The sequence below is a fragment of the Netta rufina genome, assembly GCF_964035555.1.
Source record: "Netta rufina genome assembly, chromosome: 29".
In the NCBI taxonomy this organism is placed as follows: Eukaryota; Metazoa; Chordata; class Aves; order Anseriformes; family Anatidae; genus Netta; species Netta rufina.
Window position 1 is genome coordinate 3,643,726 of NC_140153.1, and position 27,264 is coordinate 3,670,989.

The 27,264-nt window shown below is 62.7% G+C and overlaps 5 protein-coding genes across 6 annotated transcripts; 3 read left to right on the top strand and 2 right to left on the bottom strand.

The window, feature by feature from the left end:
* Positions 1–1,303: 1,303 nt before the first annotated feature.
* MLLT11 (MLLT11 transcription factor 7 cofactor) lies at positions 1,304–3,533 on the bottom strand. 2 transcript variants are annotated; one of them, XM_084303351.1, is made up of 2 exons: positions 3,428–3,533; positions 1,304–2,492 (listed from the first exon to the last, which is right to left on the bottom strand). In XM_084303351.1, exon 2 carries the CDS (start codon positions 2,483–2,485, stop codon positions 2,225–2,227), a length of 261 nt encoding a protein of 86 aa, XP_084159477.1. In that variant the 5' UTR covers positions 2,486–2,492; positions 3,428–3,533; the 3' UTR covers positions 1,304–2,224. The 2 variants fall into 2 exon arrangements, with proteins under 2 accessions (XP_084159477.1, XP_084159476.1); XM_084303350.1 differs by lacking the exon at positions 3,428–3,533 and adding an exon at positions 2,901–2,940.
* Positions 3,534–4,580: 1,047 nt separating this feature from the next.
* On the top strand, positions 4,581–7,666 carry CDC42SE1 (CDC42 small effector 1). Its single transcript, XM_084303130.1, has 5 exons — positions 4,581–4,713; positions 5,904–6,093; positions 6,179–6,289; positions 6,479–6,553; positions 6,690–7,666. The coding sequence occupies exons 2-4, from the start codon at positions 6,040–6,042 to the stop codon at positions 6,548–6,550; spliced, it is 237 nt and encodes a 78-aa protein (XP_084159256.1). The 5' UTR covers positions 4,581–4,713; positions 5,904–6,039; the 3' UTR covers positions 6,551–6,553; positions 6,690–7,666.
* Positions 7,667–8,208: 542 nt separating this feature from the next.
* Positions 8,209–11,333, bottom strand: PRUNE1 (prune exopolyphosphatase 1). The gene is made up of 8 exons (XM_084303152.1): positions 11,183–11,333; positions 10,384–10,488; positions 10,105–10,310; positions 9,716–9,894; positions 9,490–9,648; positions 9,289–9,383; positions 9,048–9,206; positions 8,209–8,874 (listed from the first exon to the last, which is right to left on the bottom strand). The coding sequence occupies exons 1-8, from the start codon at positions 11,219–11,221 to the stop codon at positions 8,560–8,562; spliced, it is 1,257 nt and encodes a 418-aa protein (XP_084159278.1). The 5' UTR covers positions 11,222–11,333; the 3' UTR covers positions 8,209–8,559.
* A 42-nt stretch (positions 11,334–11,375) lies between these two features.
* Positions 11,376–20,213, top strand: MINDY1 (MINDY lysine 48 deubiquitinase 1). Its single transcript, XM_084303151.1, has 10 exons — positions 11,376–11,647; positions 15,755–17,321; positions 17,601–17,658; positions 18,047–18,111; positions 18,335–18,493; positions 18,818–18,920; positions 19,003–19,145; positions 19,289–19,468; positions 19,600–19,743; positions 19,907–20,213. The coding sequence occupies exons 2-10, from the start codon at positions 16,818–16,820 to the stop codon at positions 19,982–19,984; spliced, it is 1,434 nt and encodes a 477-aa protein (XP_084159277.1). The 5' UTR covers positions 11,376–11,647; positions 15,755–16,817; the 3' UTR covers positions 19,985–20,213.
* Positions 20,214–20,549: 336 nt separating this feature from the next.
* On the top strand, positions 20,550–27,087 carry CERS2 (ceramide synthase 2). Its single transcript, XM_084303442.1, has 11 exons — positions 20,550–20,644; positions 22,633–22,806; positions 23,498–23,615; positions 23,728–23,846; positions 24,052–24,109; positions 24,193–24,243; positions 24,520–24,612; positions 24,832–24,960; positions 25,044–25,150; positions 25,260–25,413; positions 25,750–27,087. The coding sequence occupies exons 2-11, from the start codon at positions 22,634–22,636 to the stop codon at positions 25,876–25,878; spliced, it is 1,131 nt and encodes a 376-aa protein (XP_084159568.1). The 5' UTR covers positions 20,550–20,644; position 22,633; the 3' UTR covers positions 25,879–27,087.
* Positions 27,088–27,264: the final 177 nt, after the last annotated feature.

A 27,264-nucleotide genomic window follows, 5' to 3' on the forward strand; every position in this document is an offset into this window, starting at 1 on the left:
ATATAAGACACAAATTGGGCATTACAGAAGGCTGGACACAAACGCCAGGTCTCGCGTGGGAGCCGTTTGCTGGACCAGACTCGTTTGGTACAGCATGGATGCTGTCGGGGCTAGAGGTGAAACGTTCCCTGCTTTTGGTTGCTGCCAGACTTGACCCTGCTGTGCTGTGCACCACGGCTGTCTTTGCTCAAACTCAGCACCCAGTACGGGTTATCAGGGACAGACAGGCACTTGTTTATCTGCCCCATGCTTATGGAGTACGTGGGCTTGAGCAGGACAGCTTGGTGGGGAACATAAGTGCACATTTCTAGGCAGTCTTATGGGCTTTGAAGACACGGTGCCACGTCCTGGAGAAATTCCGGGAGTTTCTCCTCACTGCTGTTTTGCTCTTGGGATCATCGTACGAGAGCGCCATGTGATTTTGATGTTTATTTTATGTTTTTAGAGGGTTTCTTTCTCTTCTTGGCGCCTGTTCCAGGTGTGCTGAGCACACAGCTGCCAAGCCTGCCTCTCCACCAGGGTGTGCCCTCCCTGCAGCGATCACAGCGGGCTTTTGGCTGCTTGGGCTGTAAGATGGTCCTGGCCAGCACCCGCGTGTCTTCCTCCTCCCCGACACATGCCCCTAAACTCCTGGTCCAAAACCCGAGTGTCCAAAAGCTGCTAGCCAGCTCGCAGCCTGGCTCATGCCAACACCCACGGGTCACACATCGGAGCGGGGCTGAGGAGACCTTTTGCCAGGAGAAAGCGGGGCTTGGTCAAAGTGCAGGTATTTGAGGGAAACTGGTACATCGTGCTGACGTTTTGTTTGGAAGAAAGAATAAGCACTGGAGTGGAGCAACCCCCCAGTGGTGAATGTTCTGCTGCACACTCCTTAGAGAGGGGTGTTCCCATTCTCAGTTTCAAAGGCCTTTTTCATTGCACTCATATAAATACGAACGTGTGCGCCTGTGCACAAATCCCGAAATCAACGATGATCGCTGTAAGTTGAAAAAATATTTTGTTCCAGCCTAAAGAATAAACTTACTTTTTCACAGATTCATTTCATAGGTGATTTCCAAAGCTTTTCTTCAAGTTTGATTTTTTGGGGGGAGATGGTGTCAAAATAGTCAAATGTCCCGGGGAAACAGAAAAACTTGTTCCTACAAGCCCTCTTGCACCCATACAATATTGATGTAAACAGTTCTGCCAGGTGCAGGGGACCCAGCAATAGGCCTCTAATTTAGCATTCTTTCCAATTTCCAGCATCCAAAAAAAACCAAAAAAAAAAACAAAAAAAAAAAAAAAAGTTTTGTCCAAGGCTACATGTTATTGTTTCAGTTATCAGCTCACAGGAAAGACTTAAAACAATTTAATGGCAAATTACTGACAGAACTCGATTCCAGTCTACCTGGGTTTTTAAGTGTCCGCAGGACTGTGTACGTTTTTAAACCATTTTATTTTAAATACCTCTCCTGTGGTTTTCACAGCTTGGAGCACAGAAATCACACAGCTTTGCACAGGGGAATTTACATTTTTCACCTCTGCCAGCAGGATGGGTAATTCCTGGAAGTGACAGGAGACCAGCTCTCCATAATGGAGAGCATGATTTTGCCAATATTTGCCTCTTTTTGGTGCCTTTTCAGCACTCGGGCTGCCTCTGGCCACCTGCCCCTGAACTCTTAAGACAATTTGGGGATGTTCCACATCACTACTTCACCAGGATCCGCTACAATTTCACAAAATGCCCCGTGGAACCACATCGAACCCCAAAAGCACATCCAAAAAGACAGAGCCTTCATGTTAGCTCTCCCAGAAAACAATCTTGGAAAATAAAAATGCGTAAAAGCCAAAGTGATTCAGGATTTGTGATTTTTTTTTCCCCGCTTCAGGATGGCACTGAGAAATAAACCTGGGCCCACGGAGCAGGCATGCGAAAGCTGACCCCAAAGCCAACCCGGCGTCAGGGCCAGGCTCCTGCTGGAAGCCACGCAGTGGTTCCTGCTTGCCCCAGGCTTGCTCCGCTGCGATGCTTTCCGAAGGAAGAAGTGGAGCGAGGAGGCACAAGGCGAGGCCGAGGCTTGGCAGAGAGGATGCCGCCACCCGCCAGCAGGGCCGGGGCGAGCTGTGGGGTTCGACAGCAACGCTGAAAAGCGCCCAGAGACAAAGAAACGACACCGGACAGAACCAACGAAACCAAACCCTGGCATGCCTAGCGGGGAGGAGGGAGGGGGGTGAGGGGAGGACGTCAGATGAGGTCGAAATCGAAGGAGCTGATGCTGGCGATGGGAGCTCTCCAGAAGTTGAAGCTGTTGAAGGGCAGCAGGCTGTCCTCCTCGGCAGAGCTGCCCTGGGCAGCCGCCTCCCGCGGCCCCGGGAGCTTGGCGCGGGGCGCGTAGAGGGGCCCCTCGCCCAGCCCCAGCCCCTCCAGCTCCGCCAGCTCCAGCCGCGGGATCGGCATCCTCCAGTAGATGAAGGAGTCGTACTGGTTGCTGATGGTGTCCAGCATCGTCAGGCTGCGAAGGGGGGAGAGGAGGAGGAACGCCCTGGGGTGGCCGCCCCAAAGCTGCCAACGCTCACGGGCGCTGTGGTGTTGGCCAAATCCCACCCCAGAATCAACCTGATGGGGAGGGGAGCCCGTCCTAAGCATAGGAATTCCCCAGGGAATCCCCACCTGGCACCTTGGGTGTTTTGGCAAGGTGGTGGGGGGGGGGGGGGGGGCAGGAAAAAACGGAGACTTTTTGGGGCAAGGAGGGGCTGCCCCCCCCATCCATTCCCGCAGCAGGGACAGGAGCCAGGACCCGAGAGGAGCCCTTTCTGACAAAAGGGTCTCGCCCCTTCCCTGCGCACAAAGCCGAAGGCATTGCTGTACCCTGGGGGTGCACAGCCAACCCCCCCCGAAGGGTTCAAACCCACCGGCTGACCTGAAGGAGCCTCCTGCTCCCACCCGTGCTCCCATTTTATGCCCTGAATCCTGCAGAATGACTCAGGTGTACCTCGAACCCAGCCCCCCCCCGGCCCAGCCCTGCAGCAAGGGGCGACTGCCTGCTAAATTTAAGCTCCCCCATCGAACTCGGAGGCTATGAAAGGCTCCTGTGTCACCCCCGAGGAAGGTGAGCCGCAGTGGTTTTAAATAGCCTCCTCCTCAATGGGAACATCTCCGGGCGCCTCCTGCCCCTGCTATTTTGCGGTGACAGCAGCAGCGTGGACAACGGGCTTAAAGCCCCGAAGGGAGGTGACGGAAGAGCAATCAAAATCACAAAATCTGCTCTGAAAAGGGCAATGGATGCGAGATAAGCCCCCCGCACCGTGTGTTGCCCAGAAAAGTCGGGTGGGTGGGCGCAGCGTGCTCAGCGCTGCCCTTCGCCTCATCCCCGCTGCTCACCCCAAAAATCCTGGGGTCCCCACCCGCGCCCTTCCAGCACCCCCAGCCCTTTGCTGCCGTCCCTACCTGCACGGGGAAGGAGGGCTGGAGGCCGGCCGCTCTTTGTGCCGACAGCTGCACCGCACTGCAGCGTCGCTTTTGTCTGCTGGCGCGCCCGGGTCTGCAATGCAGCCCCTCGCAGCGCCCGCCGTGGGGGGGCCGTGGGCAGATGAGTCAGCAGCCCCCACCCGCGCTGGGATGGACGGACGGATGCGGACGGACGCGGAGGCGGTGGCGGAGGCGCAGGAGGCGGCTGGGGATACGCTGGGCGTGCGGCGGGGACATGGCCCACCTGCCACGGCCCAGCCCTGTGGCCACCAGCTCATGGCCTGGGGGGGGCAGCGCCCCGGTTTGCAGCCCCCCCCCCCCACCCTGGCTGAGGTTCTGTGCACGAGGCGAGGGGGTGCCCGGCACCCCCAGAGCGAGGGCTGCGGGCTGGCAGCTTGCAGGTGAGCGTGGGATGGGGGCCCGGGGGTGCCCGTGTCCCACCCAGGGTTTTGCAGTGCTGCCAGTGGTGGCACGAGATGCAAAATGTCAGGGTTTTGTCCCAAACCGGCCCGCGGGCTGGAAATGGGTGCGAAAGGAGGCAAGCGGCCGTTCGCACCGAACCCCGGCCCCTGTCTAGGGCGGGTTGGAGGGGCCGCTTCCAACGCAGCTGGGGGCACCCGGCCGGGACCCCGGCCCCTGCGGGATTTGGCCCGGGGGGGCTGCGGGGGCAGCGGGCACCGTGCAGGCTGAGGAGCCCGGTGTGGACGCGATGCGGTGCCCGGGCCAGCCCGGGGGGGCTTCCAGGGCTTTGCTCCCTCGAGGGGCATCCGTGGAAAAAAAGGGGGGGGCTCAGGGCTGGCAAACGGACCCCCGGGGTGCAGCGGGACCCCGAGCCCTGCTCCCCACTGAGCCCCCCACAGCCGCCGAGGCTCAGGACCCCCGGCCCTGGCGGTGCCCCCCGGCTGCACTGAGCCCCGGTCGGGGGCCCCCCGGCTTCACGGGGCACCCCCAGTCCCGGCCCCCCCCATCCCAGCAGCACCCCCAGAGCCCCCCAGGCACCGCTGAGCCCCAGAAGCGGCCCCCAGGAGCTCTCCGGTCCCCTCCCGGCCCCCTCCCGGTTCCCCCCGCCCCGTTCCTCGTGCCTCCCCCCCCCGCCCCCGGCTCCTGCAATGCTGCCGCCGTCCAGGGTGGGAGCTGTGCTCCGGGCTGGGCCGGGCCGTGCCGGGCGCTGGGGGAGCGCCGCGTCCTGCAGCCGCCGGGGCCTCTCCGAGCCTGGCTCCGGGAACCGGCACCGCCCCGGGACCCCGCAGCGGCACCGAGCGCAGGTAACGGGGCTGCTGCCGGGACCACGGCCCCGGGAGGGACGGGGGGGATGGATGGGGGGGGGGGGGGGAGACCCTGCGGAAGCCCCCCCCGAAAAAAAAGCGGCGGGGGCGGGAGCGGGGGGTGGGGTGAGGATCCGGTACCGGAGCTGGGGTGCGGCCCCCGGGGTCCCCCCCCCCAACCCTCCCCCAACGCAGCACGGGGGCACCCCCGGGGAGCTGGGGGGGGGAGGCCCGGCCCGGCCCGGCCCCGCTCCGGCCCAGCGCCCCGGGGCGGCTCCGGGCGGCTTCCCCCCCCCCCCCCCCGGTGCCTCCCGGTGCCCCCCGGTGCCCCCCACCCCCTGTGCGGGCCGAGACCGGGCCCAGCTCACGGCGGGGGCGGCCCCGGGCACCCCGCGGGGAGGCTGAGCCCCCCCCCCCCCCTTCACTGGGGGCCTCTCCCCCGGCACCAGGGACCCCCGCCTTGGGCTCGGGGCTGGGGGCGGCCCCCCCCGGGGCTGGGGAGCTGCGGGGGGGGGGCTCCCTGCGGGCTGCCCCCGCCCTGGGCCCGGAGGCTTCGCTTTCGCTCCTGCGGCCTTCGGCCTCGCTCAGCCGCCGCCGGCTGCTCCTGGGGAGTGGGTCCGTGGCCACCTCCCACACAACCCCCCCCCCAGTTCTGCCCCTCTTCCCGGGGCCGTTTTGCTGTATTATCCGTGCTGTGTCCCCCCCCCCCACCCCCCCCCCCCGCCGTCTGCTCTTGGAGCTGAAGCGGAAGAGCTCAACCTCCGGCCCCTTTTCGGAAGGGCTGCGGATATTTATAGCTGCCTTGCTCAGGGGCTGGGATTTGCAGCGGCTCCCCGTACCCCCCCGCAGCATCCCCACGTGCATCCTGCGCCGGGGGGGGCACAGGGGACAGATCTCAGCCTGGCCACGGGGCAGCTCCTCCAGGTTCCTTCGTGATGCCTGTGGGTCTCTGCTCTGAGGGTTGAAGAGTTGGTTTGTAGGGGGGGGGCAGGACTGCGGTTCTTCCCCCTTCAAACTCGCAGCTCCTTTCCACACCGTGCCTCAGTTTCCCCACTCTGCCACATCACCTGGCAGCAGCTGTCAGCCAGGGACTGATCCTGCCCCCCCGTCCCTGACACCACCATCTCGTGTCCCCCACTGAGCTGTGACTTGCGGACAAATCCTTCTCCCCTCCTCCGTCACCCCCCCAGGTACCTCTCTGCCATCTTGGCCACCCTGAGCAGGTGCAGTGGGCCCCCCCCGCCCATCCCCATGGAGTGAGAGCGCTCAGGGGTCTCTGAGCTGGCACAGTCCCCTGCGGGAGGGAAGCTGGAAGGCGCCGCCAACATGAGTGACTTCTGGCACAAGCTGGGCTGCTGCGTTGTAGAGAAGCCACAGCCAGTGAGTAGCTGCGGGCCGGGGGTGGGGAGCTTGGTGTTGCAGAGCCGGGGGTGCCAGGGGACTGATGGCCTTCATCCCCCTGCAGAAGAAGAGGAGGAGACGGATTGATCGCTCCATGATCGGCGAGCCCATGAACTTTGTGCACCTGACACACATCGGCTCCGGAGACATGGCTGCGGGCGAAGGCCTGCCCATGGTACGCCATCCGCATGCCGGGTTGGGCTGCTGGCCTGGGGGGATCGTGGCTGGGCGGTGGGTCTCATGGCTGGGGTGACGGCTCTCCAGGGTGGTCTGTAGGGGCCTTCTGCTTGGGAGGTGATGGTGTGTCCCGGGTGGGTGCCAGGTCTCGCAGCGGCGGTGACGCTTCTCTGCCCCATCCCTGCAGACAGGCGCTGTCCAAGAGATGAGGTCCAAGGGTGGACGGGAGCGACAGTGGACCAGCTCCCGGGTGTTGTAGCATGTGAGTATGTGACCATTTGGGGAGTCAGGCGTGCAGGTGGCCACAGCAACCTGCTGTCACCATCCAAGGCACTGCAGCTAATTAACACTCCACCGCTTGTGCAGTTTTATAACCCAACATCTCTTGAACTTTGCAGATTCCTGGCTATTTAAGCCCAGACTTGAACTGCCTGATCCCCACACCGGAGGAAAAGCCAACCTCGGGCGCTTTATTCCCGCAGTAACTTATGCAGACCAAGCCTCGTGCCTGTCCTGGTGGCTCTGGGTTGTCCCCCACGAATCCCTCCTTCCCCGAGGCACTGGGCCGGTGATGGTGACACGGGGAGGGAGCGAGGCCACCCCGCACCCACCTGGGATTGCAGCCCAAAGGACGCCACCACCCACCTGCAGCGCACTGGGAGCTGCCAGGCGCAGTCAAGATGTGCCAAATCCTACCGCTTTCCCTTTTTTCCACAACCTGAACAGCACCGGTGTCTCCCATGGGCCCCTCTTGGCACTGGCCTCAGTTCCTCAGTTTTCCTGGGGAATGGCGGCGAGGCCAGTTCTGCTTTAGGGGCAGACCCAGAACGGCGTTAAAGACCTCAGCATTTCGGTGTCTCACAGGCAGCGGCTCAGCTCTGACACCGCCACAGAGCCTGTGTTTCCTCCAGCCTTCCGCTGGCATCGCCACCGCCAGCAAACCTCTGCCTTCCTTCTTTTTTAGGATATTTTTTAAGCTTGAAAACCACCTAGGCAGCCTCTGCCATCACTACCGGGCTTTGACCGGCATTGTCTGAGGCAGGACGGGGCCTGACCCAGCTGCTCCCCCTGGAAAGAGGGACTGGCTCGGGCTCCTGAATCTAGGCGCACGTGTATATAGTTCAAATAGCGCCAGGATTAAATATTAAAGAGCACGTGCTGGGAGCTGCGGCTGGCTGTCAGAGGGTTTCCCCTTCACCATGCTTCAGGTGACACAGGGATGCTCCTGTGCAGGGCCGGGCTCTCCCAGCCCAGCAGCGTGCCCAGTGCTTGCGAGCGAGCGCAGATGCTTGATTCAGTTTTTAACCCCACAGAAAACTCACCGGGAAAAACACACCTTTGAAATAAAACCTTCTGCTGGCCCAAGACGGGCGTCCGCGGGCTGCCAGGATCTCCTCACCATTCTGCTGCTGGCGGGACCCAGACAGGGTGAGGGGTGCTGGGGGGGGCACCAGGCAGGTGCGTCGGCTTTGGGGGGTGCCGGTCCCACCTTCCTCTGTCCCTGGGGATGTCCTCATCCTGCCGTTCCTCACTCAGGTCCAGGCTATCCCAACCGCTGCCACCCTTATCACTGTCACCTGCTGAGAGGCCTGGAACCCTTGTGGCAGACCCTGGGGACCCTGTGAATGGTGGCCCTGGGGGGGTGGCTCCAGTGGTGGTGGGTGGCTCACCCCGGCTGGTTCAGCTGCATTTGCAGCTGGCAAAGCCCCTAGGCACGATGGGTTCCCTCCCACCAGGCTGGATGCAGGGGCTTGGCTGCACTGAGTCCCTGACACATGGGGTGGCTTTTGGGGACAAAATGTTCTCCAGAATTCCCCTAACCCAGCTCAGCCCAAGAACAGGGGCTCTGCCTCCAGGAGGCCTGTGCTGGGTACGTGGGCCCTTGGATCCCCCTGAAGAAGAGCCAGGAGCCAAGAGTGGAAGGAGAGGGAAATTTAATCCTCAGATTGTGGATAACAGTCCTGAGCCGGTTGTGTCCACACCCAGCAATCCAGCCAGGGCCTCAGCAAGCACTCGTGCCCCCCACGGCCCCAGAAAGGGCCAGAAGGAGAAGAGCTATTAAAACCCCAGAGACTTTGTTAACCAAGTGCTGCCCCACTCCTCATGGGCCCCACGGCGCTGACTCCCACGCAGTGCGGGCAAATGGCATCAGGGAGGGGGCTGCAGCAGTGAGCAGAGCTCAGCTGGAGGAGGCTGCAGCTCGCCCGTGCTGGGGGTGCAACGTCCGTGGCAGCACCCCGAGCGGGCACTGCGGGTGCTGGGGACCCCTCACTTGTCAGGGGGCTGCTCGGCAGCCATGCGGCTGACCCGCTCCAGCACAGCCTGGGGGCAGAGAGGGGGCACGGCTTGTGCCAGTGGGCTCTCATCCACCAGGCTGTTCATGGGGGTGGGCGGCGGGGCTGTGTCCTCCTCCAGCCCCGCCATGGCCCCCAGCCCTCCAAGCGCAGCCCGGAGGATGGGCAGCACTTTCTTGCGTGAAGCCAGCGCGTTGCCCTGGGCGTAGGCACTGACACAGGACCAGGGGCTGGGCAGGGGCTGGAGATGCAGGGATGGCGCCGTGGCCTCCTCCAGCACCTGGCAAACCTGGAAGGCACAGCACAGTGTCTAGGGCACGCTGGGCACCTCTGATCCTCCGTTCCCCTGAATCGGGGGTCTTTGGGGTGAATGTGTGTGGAAGACACCCCCCTCCATGCATCCTCTCCCACCAGAGCCTTCTGCTAGGGGTGGGTGGGTTTGGGGGTCCCCACTCTGCTCACCATGCTCCGCAGGGCCTCGCGCTGGCTGTACACCGCCAGCTGCCGTGTGGGCTCGTAGCGCTCGTTAAAGGAGACCGTCATGGCCACCAGCCCAGCATAGCCCCGAGCCTGGCAGAAAGCTTCCAGGTCCTGCAGCAAGTTGGGGCGGTGCAGGAAGGTCTGGAGGAAGACAGATGCTGGTGTTGCCCCGCTGTGCCTGCTGAACTGCCCCGTGCCTCAGTTTCCCCTCACTGAGCCTCACCTCTAGGTCTATGTAGATACCACTGATGGCGAGGACCAGTTCATCATTGGAGAGGGTTTTGAGGTCCTTCCGCAGCATCTGCTCTGTTGTCAGCTCTGGCAGGTGAGAGGGGCTGAGCATGAGCCCTCTGGATGTGTCCTGGTGCCCCAGGGGAACTGTTTATCCCCAGACACTGAGCACTGGTGACACACGTGTACAGACCTGAAACATCAAACTTGGCCGCTTGCAGGGCTTCATAGATGGTATTGTGGGCTGGCAGCTCAGGGAACCTCGACTCGAGCAGGGAGATGCATGCCACGTCCCGGGGTGTCACCTTGCCAGCCGCAGGGCTCAGGTTCACAGAGTCCAGCAGGATGGTGCCTGGGGGATGGAGACCATCAGCGCGTGGGATCAGAGCCCCGTGCTGGGTGACAGGGCCTGGCCTCACCGTGCAGCAGCGCGGCTGTGACCCGGTCCAGCACGCCTGGGGGTCCCTGGGCAATCCGTTCTGTCACCAGTGTGGCGCAGGAGCCCACCAGCTCCACTGTGAACTGGCAGCTGGGCACTCGCTCCAGTGGCCGGTGGTCCAGCACATCCACCACGGCCTCCTCCAGGGCTGCGTCAGTGCTGGTGGGTGAGATGGGGATGGTGAGAGCTCTGGCGTGCACCTGCCATGCACCACTGTCAGCAGAGCCCCTCTGCCCCTCTCCTCCTGCCATAAAAATACCCCAGAAGGGAAGGGGACAGGTTTTACCCAACCTGAGCCAAAAATCAAGCCCTTCAAGCGTGGGAGAAATGAGGCGGTGGGCTGTGTCCGCGTCCCAGCCCGGTGCTCACCTTGGCAGGACGTGGTGGTCAACCAGAGTCAGGGACAGCAGCCCAGCCTGGTGCAGCCCAGCCAGGTCAATCTCATCGCGGAAGATGAGGGCGGTTTCCGCAATGCCCTGCTCCCGCAGCAGGAACGTTGTCTCCGTGCGGAGGGCGAAGTCCGAGCGCGGGATGTTCAGCACGGGGATGAAGGCAGCTTTGGGTGGCGAGGAGGTCTGCAAGGGGTTCAGCACCCAGTGAGGCATCCCCCGAGGCCCCGGCCACCCAGCAGCGCGCAGGCACCCTCACCTTTGCCAGGAAATACGCCAGGGCCAGGGCAGACACGGCTGAGTCCAGGTCGCAGGCCTCATTGCCCATCACCACGTGCACCTCTTGGCGGCACCGGACGTGTTCCTGCCAGGGTGAGAGACATCAGCCCTGCCGGGGCCACGCGTCCCCTCCGATATCCCCAAAAGCTCCTGAAGGACATCGACTCGATGCACACCTTCAGCACCAGAGCTGTTGGCTGCCTCACCCAACACCCAGCACCTCACAGCTACAGCTGGCAGCAGCTGGCTTCCAGCAGACTCTGCAGCAGGCAAGAGGCTTGGTCAGGGGAGGTTGAGGTGGGCAATGAGGAGCCATTTCTGCTCAGACAGAGCAGGCAGGCGTTGGGACGGGTTGCCCGGGGAGGTGGGGGAGTCCCCGTCCCTGGGGGGGCTCAAGGAGAGGTTGGGGCTGGTGCTTGGGGACAGGGTTCAGGGGGTGACATGGTTCAGGGGGAAGGCTGGCCCAGGTGAGCTCGGAGGGCTTTTCCAACCCTAACGATTCGATTCCATTCTGCCCTGTTCTTTGCCTTTAGCTCTGCTCCGTGCATCGCCCCTGCCCGAGACGCTCCCCAAATTCTGCCTCTGAGCTGGGCAGGAGAGGGCCCTGGGCCGGGTCGCGGCGGGGCCGGGGCCGTACCCGGGCCGCGGGCGGGGCGGCTCCCAGGCAAGGGACCGGGGGGCCCTCGCCGCCGCTCCCCCTGTGTCCCCCCCGGCCCCACGCCCCCCCGTGCCTGCTCCGGTCCCCCCGTGTCCCCCCCCCGGCCCCGCGTGCCCCCTACCTGCAGGGCCGCTCGCCGCCCCTCCACGAACCGCTCCATTGCGGCGGCGGCGGCCGCGAGGACCCGGCGCCCCCCCCGCACCACGGCCCGGTACGGCCCGGTACAGCCCGGTACGGCCCCGAGGGCGGGGCGGCCGCTCCGCGCAGGCTGCCGGGACAGACGGGACGGCCCCGCGGGGGGGGGGGGGGGCGCCCCCGGGCCCGCCTTAGGCCGAGGCTCGAGGCCCGGTCCCGGTCCCGGCTCTGCTCGCGGGCCCGCGGCCGCCTTCCTTTCCGTTCCCTTCCCTTCCCCGTCCCCTTCGCCCGGCCCGGCCCTGCCCGGCCCCGCGGTGGTTCCTTCGCCGCTCCCTCCCCCCCCCCCGCCCTCCTTCCTCCCCCCGCCCTCCCGGCAGCCGCCTCGTCGAAGGCGCCCCGGCAGCGTGCGGGCCGCTCCGGCGCCGAAAAGGGGGAAAACGGCACAAAAACGGTGAGAGAGGGGCTGGGGCTGGGGCTGGGGGGGCGGGGAGGGGCTGGGGGAGCGAGCGGGGCGCTGGCTGCGCTCCGGGGCGTGCTCGTCAGTGCCGGGGATTAAAGGGATCCCGTCGGGCGTGAGCGGAACGGAGGAATCGATAATGCGAAATGAACTGAGAGAAGAGCTCCGTCGGGAAGTGATCGCCAAGAGGCGTTGGGTTCAGCTGCTGAGTACCTCGGGACGAGCCCAGGGCTCAATGTGCCGTGGAGCACGTTAAGCAGATGCCTCCTGAACGCGGAGGCACCAACGACCTCCCTGGGAAGCCCGTTGCAGCACCCAGCCCCTGTCGTGGTAAAGGTGTCTCTTTCCTACGGCCCAGCCTGAACCTTTCCGTCTGGTGGTGTTCCCATACATCCTGACACAGGGTGCTAGGGAGAAAAAGCGAGCACCTCCCTCTCCACATCCTCTCTTCGCAAGAAAGCGAAGAGAGCAACAAGGTCGCCCCTCAACCTCCTTGTTTTCCGAGCTTGATAAGCCCGGTGTCCTCGTCAGCTCCTCCCAGGACGTGCCTTCCAGCCGCTGTACAGGGAGAAGACGCTGGCTCCAGCCGCATGGAGCAGAGCGGGGCTGGCCTGGTGGCCGTCCCCAGGGCTGCGAGCCCCACGCCGGTGGGGCTGGGGAGTGACTGGCAAGTTCTGGATGCTCGTGGTGCAGGAAACCCCGAGGGATTTGGGGACTGAAAGCTGGTCTGACCAGTGGGTTTGGTCTGGGGTTTTCTCCTGGCAAACAGGTGGCACGACAGCCTTCCTCCTGCGGAGCTATCAGAGGTGCTTCAAAAAACGAGCGATAAAAGGAGGAGCTCGAGCTGCTGTCGGGCCCACTGCCCCCGGGAGCAGGTGACGGGCTGCACCCCTGGCTCCCCAGAGCCCCCAGTGCCTCGCCTGCCGCAGGGTCCCCGCCACGCAGGGCAGCTGGGGTGGTTCAGCGTGCTCCAGGGTTTTGGAGCCGGTTTTTCTGCCTGCTGGTGCATCGTGCCTGGTAGGACACCGCCCCAGGCTTCCCGTGGGTCTGTGACAACTGTGGCTGGCGCTGTGGGTCACCAGGGGGGCTGGGCAGCATGTTTCTGAGTGTGAGTCTTTGCAGCCACACCAGGAGCATGCGTTTGTTCTTGTTTCACCTCCCGTCTCCCCGCCGTGTGTTACAAGAAGCCTCAGTGGTGTGTGTGTGGGGAGGTGTGGACCAGCACCTGCTGGGCTGCTTCCATGGCCTCCCTCCAGCAAAGCACTTAAGCATGTGCTTCGGTTTGGGCACCATGCTCTTCCTCGATCAGGACCAGTCAGCTGTTGAGGGCTAAGCGTGTGTTTAAGTGCTTTCTTGGCTCTGGGCCTAAATTCCTCTTTGTTTTTGTGCTGTGGCTCCAGCTGGAGATGAGTACATTTACAGGGCTGTTTTTCTGCTTCCTACCTGTGAATCATTTTTGTGTAAGTCAGGGACAGCCACGGCTCAGCAGCTGGGCTTGCAGTTCCCATCCCCGTGGTGGGAAGGGCTGCGAAGGGCTGGTCAGAACTATAGTTATAGCACTTCACAGTGCTGACTTCTGTGATTGTTTTGGGGCAAGGTGAAGCCATTCCCCTTCCTTTTGGATTTTCTTTCCTGAATGAAATCCCTTGGGACTGTGTGACTTCAGTTCTTGCAGTGACAATGCCTGGCTCTTTCGATGCAGGAGCCTTCTTACTGCTTGCTTCCAGCACTACACAGCACCTTCTTTTTTTTTTTTTTTTTTTTTTTTTTTTTTTTTCAGAGGAGGACCCCATTAAATGTTTTAGCTGGACTGGTAGCATATAATCCCCACATACAGCCCTGACCTACCTGCACTAGTCCTCCCTGCTTGCTTGGAGAGGTTAGGTCTGGCCCATCCGCAGGCAGAGAAGGGAATGTCTCAGAGAAGATGAATCCTTCCTGGGGGCTGGAGATAGCCCTGCTGGATTTTTTCCTCAGTGCCTTGCAGCTTTGATTAGTCTGGGATCAAACTTACACCATGCTTTTGGCAGTTAACCTAAAGATCCCCTTGTTCCTGGGAGCTTGGGGATGCTTCAACCAAAGAGCGACCATGTGGAGTGCCAGGCTGGAAGCAGCTAAAATCCCTTTTTAGCGCTTCTGGCCTCACAAAAAGAACAGTGAGGCCATGATAACGAAGCCACCCAGGGCTTGACTGCTTTTTTTTTTTTTTTTTTTTCCTGGGGCTTTTGGGACTCAGAGGCCAGAGGGTCAATTATTGGTACTTCAAAGCAGGGGGGAGGCAGTAACTGGGGCAAAGAGGCAAGGACTGAGTCAGAAGCCAGGTGCAGGGTCTGGTGTGGAGCTGGGTTCCCAGCCCTGCCACCATGCATGCTCCAGCAGCAAGAGCTGCTCTGCGTGGCTGGGGGTGGCGAGGGGACACTTGTTGAAAACCTGCCTGGGCTGCGATGTGTTTATTGCCATAACACCCAGGAAAGGCAGGATCTAATCACACGGCTTTGGTACAAACACAGCGAAGCCACCCTCTCCCTAAGGAGTACAGGCTACAGGAGTGTAGCTTGTTTTATTTAAAGCTGCCAGTGGCCTCTGAACCCAGAGAAACCACAGGCTGGCGAGCTCAGCACGCCAGTTCTCGCTCTGGCTCTTGGACTCGCTGAAGCAAACGATGGGCTCACAGGGACAGTGGCTTTACAGGGACTGCTCTGCACGTGGTGAAGCAAAGCAGCGAGCTTGTGCAGGATCCAGGCTGATTTTGGGAAGGGGAAAGGCTGGCGACAGATATGCACGTGGTGCAGGGAGGGTTAGCCAAGGACTCATTTATGCTGGAAGATGACTCAGAGCCACGTTAGGGAAAGAGCCCATGGGCTGTAGCGTCCTGCTGTCTGCTCACCCCGTTTTGGAAGTGAATTCAGCCTAGCATTTTCCAGCACGCGCTGTGACAGCACAGGGATGTAGCTACAATAGCGGCTGCTAGCAAAACCCTAGAAAAAGGTGTGAAAGAAAGGGTTTGCTCAGAGAAGCTCTTCTGTGGCTGGAACCTGAGTTTCTGATTGTCAGGAGCTTGCACCCAAGCCTTTGAGTTTGTCAGTGCTTTTGGGGGGATTTCGCCTCGTCTTTGGATGCTTTTTACTTCTGAATTCCTGCTGTCCCATGACAGTGGGTGGGAGAGGCACAGAGCCAGTGCCGAAGCACTGCAGCGCTTGCTGAAACTCGCCCTCCTACTTGTTTCCCTGGAAGTTTCCTCTCCAGACACCCTGGAGCCAGGAGGAGGCTCCGCTCCGTAACACAGATGTGCACAAACATGACGCGAGGTGCCTGTGTGGTGCTCGCTGGCCCCACTGCTGCTGCGGGGCCTGCTGGCAGGGCTGTGAGAAGCGGTGGCGAAGCCCCGTGCAGTGGAGCCGCGCTGCTGCCGTTTCCTTCTGCTGGTCTCGCTGCGTCCCCCCGGGAGCTCGCGGTGGTGCAGGTCGCCGCGAGGAGACAGCCTTCTGGATTTGTGATTACTTCACCTTTTCCATGTTTGGCAGAGCAGCATTGGCAAAACCGTTCAAGCACAGCCTGTGCTGTTGCTATGTGGGTCAGGCCACACTTGCCCATTCGTTTGCTTCACGTTCGTTCCCCATGTCCCTCTCAGAGAGTCTGGGGACAGCCCCGTTGTGCGTCCTGCCCCAGCCCACCAAAGGGCTGAGCACTGGGCTCCCCGTGGGCATAGAGGTGCTTGCAAAAGTGCCCGTCCCTCTGCAGTGCCCGTCGGGTTTCGTTGCAGCCATGAGCTTAGGTGAGAGCTGCGAGGGCTGCGTGTGTGGCAGAAGGAGGGAGGAGGATAAAGATTAAGGAATAATGAGATCTCCTGGTGACTCAGCTGAGGTGTGTGCTTCAGCCGGAGCAGCCCTGGTGCTGTGGGGAGGGGCAAGGGTATTGTGAGACAGGGCTGGGGAGAGACAGTGTGGAAATGGGGGAGAGGGGGGGCTGCAGGGGCGTCCACCTGCAAAAAATGCATGCTCTCGGGCACAAGGCTTTTCAGAGGCTGAGCAGAGCTGAATTACTGGCAGTCGGATAAGGCACTGTTTCTTCCAACTTGTTTCCTTTTTGGTCCCTGTGCAGGAGAGGCCGTGGGAGGAAACCGGGCACAGGCAGAGCAGCAGGTGGAAAAACCCCGACCAAGCCGGAGCCAGGACGGAGCAGCCTTGTTCTGTTTGTGTAACCTCTGGGCAGGAGAGAAGCGTGTGCGGGGGAAAGCACTCGGAGCTGCCGCGATCCTCAGAGCAACAAGGAGAGGACTGGATAAACAAGTTGATAGGACCTTGAAAGACACATTTTCAAGTCTATCTGGGCCTGCCTTTGTTCCACAGGTCTTGGCTGGGATTTCAGCAAACTGACTCTGGTGTAAGTATGTGAGTTAAGTGTTTCAGTACACAGCTTAGTTTCTTTTTTTTTTTCCCCTCTTTAGTTGCTAACAGGAGGCAGATAAAAATACATATGTGGTCGTTAATTTTTTTAAGTGCAAGTTAGAGGTATAATCACCCATGGTGTGCGTGTACACACGCATGCAGAGCAGGGAGAATATTGCGTTTCACCAGTGGTGAATAACTGAACTTGAAGCTGGAGGGAGCAGCAGCCCTGTCTCTGTCTGCCTCCACGCTGATCAATAAGTGGCAGACCAAGTGCTGCCGCAGCATTTCTAAAGTCATTTAGAAAACCAACAGCACCAAAACTTCCACAAGAACATCAAAGTGCCTGCTACGGACTTGATGAAACAGCTGGGAAGCTCCCTGAAGAATAAACAGCCTCGAGGAGAAGGACTTGGCCTCTAAGAAATCAGACTTTTTTAATCTGCCATGCAGAGTCCATCAGAGACTTCTTAGATGAGCACTATTTTTGATTATCTAAATGAATGTGAAGTGACAGAGAGCAATCCAAGCTCTGCACGCTTGGCGAATGACTCGGACTCATCACACACATTTTTCTTGGAATAACTGAGCTTTGCATCCTAAGAAAGTAGAGCTGTGCACCGCAGCCATTACTGGACAGAACTGGGTGCTGTGGGCAGGAGCTTTCCCCTGCCTCCTTGTGGGATCCTTGGGGCTGGTGGGAGCTCCGTGGCCAAGCCTGTTGCCGTGGGAGGTGGCACCGGGCCCATCGCCGCTGCATGCTCTGAGCTGGTGGGATGGAGCTGCAGCCAGAGCAGGGGGAAATACTGCTCAGTACAGGAGACGGTACCCAGTGCCAGGGGACCAGCTCTGAGCTCTGCCAGCTGCCTCGTGGTGCGGGGGAGGCTGGCAGAGGGGAGGACATCCCAGCCGTCGGCCAGGAGAGCCAAGAGGCTGGTGGGCAAGGCCAGGTGCTGCAGCCAGGGGAGGAGGATGCGCTTGGCCCCAGCAACAAGAAGGCCCCCGAAGAACAGCAGGAGAGCGAGGACAGCAAAGCCCAGGACTCCCAGGAGGGGCCGCCTGCCCCAGGGGAGAGTGATGTGTCCCCTGGGGGAGCCTCGCGGCCGGCGGATGAGCCCCCCAGCGCCCGCCCTCCTGCCCAGGAGCGGGAACCCGAGCCAGATTTCTACTGCGTGAAGTGGATCACGTGGAAGGGTGAGCGGACGCCCATCATCACCCAGAGCGAGAACGGGCCCTGCCCACTCCTGGCCATCATGAACATCCTCTTCTTGCAGTGGAAGGTGAGCAGGATGACAGGCACGGGGTCTAGAGGTTCGGGGCACTGGGTGCCTTTCCTCCCTGCAGTGCTAGGAGGAAAGTTCAGGGGTCATGTGGGGAGCCAGCTGGAGGCTTCAGAATAACATGTTGAGAAAGGAAAGGAGGGTCGAAGTGTCTTACCCTTCCTGCCTCTTCTGGTTTGATTTGTGCTGCCGAGTTGGGGGTTTGGGGCAGTGGGTGGCAGCCCTGGCTCTCACAGGGGAGGTGCAGGGGAAGGCATCACTGTCCTCTTCTGCTTGCAGGTGAAGCTGCCCCTGCAGAAGGAGGTGGTCACATCAGATGAGCTGATGGCACATTTGGGTGAGCAGGGAGCAACTGGGGGGAGTGGTGGCTGCCCTGCTGGCCCTGCAGGCTCCTGGGACTGGCAAAGGATGGCATTTGCCATCTGCTGCCCCACCTCTGGGTCCATCTCTGATGTTGCCACCCGCTGATACCTCTGCACTTCTCCCCTGATCACACTCCCCATGCGTAGCCCTCAAAGGGATGTTCCCTCAGTGTGTGGAGGAGGAGGAGCTGTAGGCCAGACCTTGGTTGGGTTGGGAGGGCAGGAACCAAGGGGCAAGGGAGTCCTGGTGCGGATCCAAGCTCTGCTGACTCTGTGCGCTGTTGGGCCAGGTGCTCGGCCCCCCCACCTCAGGGAGGAGAGCTCGGTGCCCCAGACTGAGCAGCCACATTTGCTCTTTCCAAGGGGACTGCATCCTATCCATCAAACCCCAAGAGAAGTCAGAAGGGCTGCAGCTGAACTTCCAGCAGGTGAGGAGCGAGGTTGGATGGGGGAATTTGACTTTTGCGCTGGGTCTCGAGGGACACACGGGGGGGTAGAGTGCCGCGTGTCACCCAGCTGACAAAATGGAACTGCGATTTCTCTTGGGATTTTATCTGCCTTGACATGCATGTTTGGGGGTGATGGACTGGGTGGCAGGGTGCGGGGTGCTCAGCCTGTGTCCTGAGCAGGACCCGTGGTTTCCCCCTGCAGAATGTCAACGACACCATGATGGTCCTCCCCAAGCTCTCGACAGGCCTGGATGTGAACGTACGGTTCACAGGTGTCTCTGACTTCGAGTACACACCTGAGTGCATAGTTTTCGACCTCCTCAACGTCCCGCTCTACCATGGCTGGCTGGTGGACCCGCAGGTGAGGCTGCGGGCTGTCCTGGCACCTGGCTGGGTGGGTTTGTGGTGTGTGTGCGGCTGAGACTTGCCCAGGGCTGGCTGTGGTGCTGCTCTGCTCTCCCTGGGGGACAGTGATGCAGGTTTGGCTGCTCTGGTGTCCCCAAGGGAAGCTGCAGCAGGGGCTGTGCTCCCTGAGCCGGGGCGGGATGCTCAGCTCCCTCCCCATGCAGGTGGTGGCCACTTCCCTGGCTTAAATCCTCCCACCCTTGCCCTCTCCTGTGCTCCTGTGGGTGCCGCGGGAGAGGCCGGGTGCCTGGCAGCCCGGGCTCACTGTCCTGTCCCTCAGAGCCCCGAGGTGGTGCAGGCCGTGGGCAAGCTCAGCTACAACCAGCTGGTGGAGAAGATCATCACCTGCAAACACTCCTGCGACTCCAACCTGGTGACCGAAGGTGAGGGCCCTGGGGCAGCCCTCGGCCTGCCGTGGGCACCCTGGGGTGCCTCGGCTCTGTTCTGACGTCGCTGCCACCCCAGGGCTGATTGCGGAGCAGTTCCTGGAGTCCACGGCCTCCCAGCTGACGTACCACGGGCTGTGTGAGCTCACGGCTGCTGTGAAGGAGGAGGAGCTGAGCGTCTTCTTCCGCAACAACCACTTCAGCACCATGATAAAGCACAAGGTGTGGCTGTGCCCTGGCTTTGCTCCCTGCCCTGCTCCGCTGCAGCAGTACCTGCGTGGCTTCTTGCAGGATCCGGGGGGCTCTGAGCTCGGGTGCTTGCCCTTTTGGTGGCAAGGCTGACTGTCCCTGTCCCCTCTCCCCAGGGCCACCTCTACCTGCTGGTGACGGATCAGGGCTTCCTGCAGGAGGAGAGGGTGGTGTGGGAGAGCCTGCACAACGTGGATGGTGACAGCTGCTTCTGTGACACTGACTTCCACCTCAGCCATGCCCTGGGCAAGGAGGCGGCTGCTGCGGCGCCCCCAGAGCAGAGGCAGGTGGACCAGGTAGGGGGCAGCCCGCGGTGGTGGTAGGGGACTGGCGTTCCCTCGCAGCTCCGGGGCGTGCTGCAGCTCCCCTGCCACTGGGATTTGTGGCACCTGAGCTAGACAGAGCCCCTCTTTCTGCCTTTCCCCAGGACTACATGATCGCCCTGTCCCTGCAGCAGCAGCAGGGACAGGGCCCCTCCACGCTCAGTGACCTGGAGCTGGCCCGCCAGCTGCAGCAGGAGGAGTACCAGCAGCAGCAGCAGCAGCCGCGGCCAGCCCCGGCCCCCGCACAGGTAGCGGGGACCCCCTTCCTCACACCTCTTCTTCCCCGCCCTAGCGGGCAGGGGAGGCAGAGGGCAGGGGCTGCGGCCCCAGCCTGAGGGGCTGCAGGGGCACAGGGAGGGGGGGGCACCCCGGCGTGCCCTCCTGTGCCCCAGCCCCGCCGTCTGTCCGCAGGGCCGAGCGCAGTCAGGGGGGCGGCCAGCCGGGGAGCGGAGACAGCGGCAGAAGGACTCGGACTGCACCCTGCTGTAGTGCCCAGCGAGACCCCCCCCTCCTGGGGGAGCACCAGCCGGAGCCCCCCCCAGTCCTGCCGCTGACCCTGGGGGCAGCCGGAGGGGGGCGGGGGCCGAGGGCTGCTTCCCCCCCAATATTTCCCGTGGCCTTAACGTGGGGGTGAGGAGCCCCCGAGTACCCCCCGCCCCTCCCGGCCGGGGGGGGCCCCTTCCAGTCGCTGCCTTAGCCCGTACCAATAAAGGACTCTGCCCGGAGCGCCTGCGGGGTGCTGTGCTCTGCCTCGGGGGGGGGGGTGAGGGGCCGGCAGCGGGGCACCGGGAGCGCCCCCCCGGTGGGGAGGGGCTGCGGGGGGGGCGGGGAGGGGAGGGAGGGCCGGGGCGGGCGACCCCCGGGGGCTGCCTGCGGGCACCCCCCCCGAGCTCCTGCGGCCCCCGGGCGGGGATGCCGGGGGGGGGGGGGGGGGGGGGAGGGGGACGACGACTCCGAGGCCCCACCCCCTGCCGCGAGGCCCCGCCCCGCCCCGCGGCCCCGCTCCCCTCCGGGCCGTCCGTCGGCGTTGGCGGTGACGTCACTCCCGCCCGCTGCCTGGCGCGGGGCGCGCGCGGGGGGGCGGCGGCGGCGGCAGCGCGAGGCGGCGGCGGCTCCGGGAGGCTCCGGGCGGCTCCGGGCGGTGGCGGCGTGAGTGGGGCCGGGGGGGAGGGGGCGGGAGGGAGCCGGGTCCCGGCGCCACGGGCGCGGGGCGGCCGCCGCCGGGCTCCGCGGGGCAGAAGCCGGCCCGGGGGCCCGGCCTGGCGGCGGCGGCGGCGAGGGAGCCGCACCGGGGGGGCGAGCTCGGACCCTGCGGCGCCGGAGCGGCCCTGGCCCCGCTCCGGGAGGCTGCGGCCGGGGGCAAGCCGGGGGCGGGCCGGGACCGGGCCGGGCCGGCCTCGCGTTCCTCCTTTCCGCCCGAATCTCGCCATTTTTGCAGCCCCGGGGCGGGGCCGGGCGGAGGCAGAGACCCGAGCGGGTGCCGGGGCTGGGGCTGCGCCGCGGGACCCCCCCCGGGGCTGGGAAGCAGCGGGAGAGCCCCGCGGGAGGGGGAGCGGGATGCGGCCCGGGTCCTCCCCCACTCTGTACCGGGGCTCCCGGCCCCAGCTGGGGGCACCGAGCGGTCCCCGGCGTTAAGCAGCGGCCACCCCCCGAGCCGGCGTGGCCCGGGCCCGGCCGTGCCCCCGCTGCGGCCTCCCCTGGCGCTCCCGCCCCGGGGCCTCGTGGCTCGGGACCGGCCCGCGGGGTCCCGCCCGCCCCCTCCGCGGCGTTCCCGGCCCCGGCCCCGGCCCCGCGGGCGCTGCCCGGCCCGTTACGCGCCGCCCGCTGCCGCCCGGCCCTAGCAGCGGCCTCGCCCGGCCGAGCGCCGCTTGCGAAACGGGGCCCGGCGCTTCCTCTTCCCCGGGAGGGGAGGGGGGGGCCGGGGGGGTCCCGCTCGTCCAGCCCCGAAAGCCTCGTTCGGAACCGGGGCTCCCGGGGCTGCGAACGGGAGCGCCGCGGCCCCGTGCCCGGCGGGCGGCAGCGCGGGGCAGGAGAGCCCCGAGCCCCCGGCCGGGGGTCGCGTCCCGGGGCCGTCGTGTCCCGGGCCGCGGCTTTTCTGGGCCGGGCACAAGGCGCCCGTTGTGCCCCGGGCCATGAAATCCCTCACCCCGCGCCCTCGGGGCGTGCAGGGCCGCCCGCCCCCGCCCCCGCCCCCGCCCCGCCGCGCGTTTCCCCTCCCGGCGGCCGGGGACCGAACGCGGGGGGCGAGCCCGGGGCTGGCCCGTGCTGGGCCGGGTGGCCTCGTAACGGGGCCGTGCGCGTCCCCTCGGTGCGTGCCCCGCTGAGGCCGCGGGAAGCGGGCCAGGGATCGATGTTGGAACCGGGAGCGAGGTTCCTCCCTCCAGCCTGTGCCAGGATCCGTCCCGCGGCTCGCAGGCAGGAGCCCGCCCCGGTTAATGATCAGCCGCTGACCTCTCCGGCGCACGGAGCAAAGTCCCTTCGCCGCAGCCCAGCGCCCGGCCAGCCCAGGGTGCAGGGAGACCCCCACTGCCCCATGGACCCCGGCCCCAGGCCGCTTCACGGGGGCTTGCGGCTGCTGGGAGCCGAGGTGAAGGCCAGGCGGGGCACCAGGCAGAGGGGTGTCCCCGCTCACGGGCTCCCATCCTCGGCCCTGCTTCTCTGGGTCGCGCTCCGCTCGCCCGGGGGAGGTGTAGAGGGCGGCGGTGCTGGGGTCCAACACTTAAGCACCGGGGATCCTATTCTGGGCAGCACCGAGCGCTGCTTCTCCTTTCAGGCCCGTGGCACTTCCCCCAGTGCCAACCGCAGAGTGGTTTTGCTGCTTGAGCCGTGTCTGTGCCGGGGGGGTCCCCAGGACGGGCCCTGCTCCCGCTCTGGGCGTGGGGTTGGTCCTCTTGGGGCTGCCTGTGGACCCGACTGGGTTCTGCGATGTGGGGCTGAGGTGCTGGCTTGTCGTGCACCCAGCTCTGAGCCCGGCTGTCCCCAGCCCCACACCCGGCTGGCTGGGACCAGCCCTGGGGCCAAACTGTCCCTTCCTGCCCCGGTGGCTGGTGGGAGGGGACATCCTTTCTGGCCGTGTGCTGCTGGGGGATGGGGAAGGTGCCATCTTCATCATCTCCTTTAATTCTTTCTCCCCACAGCATGTTTCAGACCTTGTACAGCTATTTCTGGTGGGAACGGCTCTGGCTTCCGGCAAATCTCACCTGGGCCGACCTGGAGGATCGCGATGGGCGAGTGTATGCCAAAGCCTCTGACCTCTACATCACCATCCCCTTGGCCTTCCTCTTCCTCATCGTCCGGCACCTCTTTGAGACGTGAGTGCTCCCTGCCCGGGTTCCCTGGCCCAGCCATAGCTGTACCCCTGGGGATGGGTGTGCGGCTGGGGACCTGCTGTGGTGCCTTAGCCGGGGGAGAGGCAGGGCAAACGCCTGGAGGTGGCACCCTGTCCTCAGCCCTGGTGGCGAACGAACCTGGGAGTCCTGAGAGCTGGCGGCAGCACCCTGCAGGCTGGGAGCTCTGTCCACAGGCTGTCGCTAGCCCCCAGCACGGATTTAGGCCCCAGGATCTGCCCTCGGTGGCCCTGCACAAGCGTGGCTTTGTGCATCCTCTGCTGCCCTTATCACGGCACAGTCGGCTGCAGGCCCCAGCATTTAAGGAGCGATTTGTTGGGCAAACAATGGCAAGCTGAGGCTGGGAACAGACGAGGCTTTGTTGGAATGGTAGGAGAAGGGGGCGGATACGGCCGTGCCTCTTTGCGCTGTGCCTGGGAGGGGGGCAGTACCTAGTCCAAAGGTGTTCCCCAGCCCTGGGGTGAGGGAGGGACCCGGGGAATACCCCCTGGTGAAGCCTGCCCTGGAGAGGCTGCCTGTAGCAAGGCCAGACAGCAGTGGGATGGGGAAACTGAGGCATGGAGTAGCTGTGGGTCCCCGGGTGGCTTTGATGGGGCCGCGTCAGCCATGTGTCACAGAAGTGGGGGCACCTTGTGTGCTCCTGCTCCTTCCTCAGGTACGTGGCCACCCCACTGGCTGGGCTGCTGAACGTCAAGGAGAAGATCAGGTTAAAAGCCACCCCCAATGCCGTGCTGGAGAAGTTCTATGCTGCCACCACCAAACACCCCAAGCAGGTGAGGTGTGTGTGCGTGGTGGTTGGGGCTGAAATGGGCTCTGTGGCTGGGGGAAGGCAAGCGGCTCAGCAGGGGCATTGTGGCATGATGTTGACATCTCTGCTGCCCTTAGGCTGATGTGGAAATGCTCTCCAAGAAGAGCGGCTGCACAGTGCGGCAGGTGGAACGCTGGTTTCGGCGCCGCCGCAATCAGGACCGGCCCAGCCTGCTCAAGAAGTTCAGGGAGGCCAGGTGAGACCACACGCCCGTCCCCGCAGTCACCGTCACCCTTTGGGCTGGCCACTGGGGACTGCCATGTCCCTGGGGTGCATGGGGCTGTGGGGACCCACTTGGCTGGGAGCTGCCCTGGGAGGGTGGAATATGGGGCCGGTGGGTCCGTCCTTGTCCCTCCCTCGCCCTGGTGCCCGTCTGAGGACCATCTGCTTCCTTTTTCCAGTTGGCGATTCACGTTTTACCTTATTGCTTTCATTGCTGGCATGGCTGTCATAGTGGATGTAAGTACTGGCCTCTCCTGTGCCTGGCCCCATTGGCCCCCAGCCTCCACCTAACACCTCTCTCTCTCTCTCTCCTCCCACAGAAGCCCTGGTTCTATGATCTCCGGGAGGTGTGGAAAGGATACCCCATCCAGGTGAGCACCCATCCCCATCCCAGTCCTCGTCCCACAGCCCTTCCTGCCTTCAGGGGCTGCCTGGCTGATCAGAGGCAGGGATCAGGGTGCCCAGGTTGTGGGAGGGTCTCTGGCACCCATGTGGGTCTGCCTGATGCCCACAGAGGGGGAGTGAACCCCTGGCATTGCGCAGAGCACCTCTGGCAGCCATGTGTGTTGGCTGATGCCTGTGGAGGGGAGAATGAACCCCCTGGAATACAGGGAAGATCCCCTGCAACCTGTCCCTTTGTCTTTCAGAGCATGCTGCCCTCCCAGTACTGGTACTACATGATTGAGCTCTCCTTCTACTGGTCCCTGCTCTTCAGCATTGCTTCTGATGTCAAGCGCAAGGTGGGTTGTGGGGCTCTCTGGGGCCAGGCCACTTGCAGGGCTGGCAGATGTGGGGTTGTCTTGGCAGGGCTTTCTCCATGTTAGTAGTGGACATTGGAGACCAGACCAGCTGCCTGGGAGGATCTTGGAGGGGGTCTTGGGGTCAAGAGGCATGTCAGGGAGCTGGGGGTTGGAGCAGGGTCAGTGTAACCGTCCTCCCTCCCCCTTTCCTGGGCGCAGGACTTCAAAGAGCAGATCATCCACCATGTTGCTACCATCATCCTCATCAGCTTCTCCTGGTTTGCCAACTACATCCGCGCAGGAACACTCATCATGGCCCTGCACGACTCTTCTGACTACTTGCTGGAGGTATGTCCCCAACCCCACCACCACATGCATGGCCGTGGCCACCTCCTGTGTCCCCTCCCTGCCGCTCACCCCGTGCTCTTCAGTCTGCCAAGATGTTCAACTATGCTGGCTGGAGGAACACATGCAACAACATCTTCATTGTCTTTGCTGCTGTCTTCATTGTCACCCGTCTGGTTATCCTGCCCTTTTGGTGAGTGTTGGTGCTGGTGAAGGTGTGGGGAAACTGAGGCATGGGATGGGAATACCCACAGGGTGTGGGAGGCCAGTCCCTGCCATAACAGAGCTAATTCTTCTGCCAGGATCATGCACTGCACAGTGGTTTATCCACTGGATCTCTACCCTGCCTTCTTCGGCTACTACTTCTTCAACTTCATGATGGCGGTGCTGCAGTCGCTGCATATCTTCTGGGCCTACCTCATCATCCGCATGGCCCAGAAGTTCATAACTGGAAAGGCAAGACAGGGGTCTGGGGGTGGCTTGCAGCCCTCATGCTGCAGGGAGGTACTGCTGCAAGGGCTGGATCTGGACCTGGCTTGTGCAGCTTGGGACGAAGGGAATGGGTCTGCCCTGGGTTAAAAGGTGGAGGCTGGGGGTTGCATTATTGGATTTGGACCCCAAACCAGGAAGCTGAGCGGCTTCCTAAGTCCTGTTATGTTCTTGTTGGAGAATAATTGGGGTGGAGAGAAAACTGGAGTGGTTGGGATCAGGGAACCTCAGGCACAGCAGGAAAATGTTGCCCTGGCCCTGCTGCTGCTGACCGATCTGCCCACTTCTCCTCTCCCCCCACAGGTGGTGGAAGATGAGAGGAGTGACCGCGAAGAGACAGACAACTCGGAGGAGGAGGAGGAGGTGGCAAAGAATGGGCCCCTGTCCAACGGTCACCCGGTCCTCAACAACAATCACCGCAAAAATGACTGAGCACCCTCGCCCCGTGTCTGCACTGGCAGGGGCGGCTGGGGGCCCTGCCGGAGGCCAAACCCGTGAGATGTCAAATCCCATCACGCCACCCTCACGTAGCACCAGGGGCCCCGTCCCCTTTATCCTCTCCCCTCTCTGGTCCGGCAGAGCAAACTGGGACCCTGGAGAGCCCATCTTGACCTCCAGCTCCCTCCGTCGCCTCCTCCGGAGGGGCTGCAGCTCTGGGGGTGGCAGCGGTCGCTGCTTCTCCGTGTCACACCCACCCTTGATTCCCTTTCTGCCTTTTACCTGCTGCCTTAATCTGCCGTGGTGCCCCAGGGCAGGCAGAGTGCAGACAGCTCCCTCTCCAGCTGCCAGCACCCCTCTGGGAAGGCTCCTTCCCCTCCCTGCAGCCCTGTGGAGTGGCTGTTGCTGGAGAGCCCAGCTCCAGCTGTGCAGAGCTCGAGCCCTGCCCCGCGTTAGTCCCTGGTTTCCGACCATCCCCCTCGCTGGAGGGGAGCGTGTTCTGCAGTTGGCATTTGTGCCTCTTCCCGGTGCGCAACCGGGCCAGCTCTGCCTGCGGGGATGGGTGTGGGCTCTGGGGGAAAGGTTTTTGCCCTGCTGCCAACCCTGTGAGAACAGTTTGGAAAAGCCCCTTCCCTGACCTGTGCCCGGCTTTGTTGCTGGCACCAAGCAAGGGAGGCTCAAGGTGGGGGAGTTGGTGGAGAAGTGGGCACAGACCCTGCTCTGCCACTCTCAGAGCTCTCTGAGGATGGAGCAGATGAAGTAGTCCTGGGTATTTCAGTGGCTGAATTGTTGGACAACACTAGGGAGTGCTCGGGAAGGAAGATGTAGGGTTTAGTCACTACTCGTGTCTCGCAGAGGATTTTAATCCGCTCATTTCTCTTCTGTAAATGGGTTTCAATTGCAGAGTCTGTCCCTCTCTGTGGCCTCTCCTGGTCCCTTCCCCAGCTGTAACAGGACAAATTTGTGATTGATTTTTGTTTCTATTTATTTGGAAGATGGAAGGAGCCAGTCCTGGCTCTGCCTCACACATCCATGTGTCTGCTGGGCGCAGTGCTGGATGCAGCGAGACCTCCCAGCATGGAGGGGTGGGGGAAAAGGACCATTAACCAACATCAGACCAAAATGCGTTTTGTTGTGTGTTTTTTTTTTTTTTAAGAAAAAAAAAAAAAGTTAAATATATTAAAAGTTAAAAACTAATAAACTTCGGTAAAAAAAAAAAAGCCTGGGAAGCATCTGTGGCTGGAAAGGCAAGCCCAGTCTTGGGGGGGGGGGGGGGTGTAGCAATGCTGCACCATTGAGCCCTTCAGCTTTCAGTAGAGCAGTGCTAAAATTGGGCAGAATTTGAGAGTTTTATTTGTTTTGGGGGGTGGGGGGGGGTGT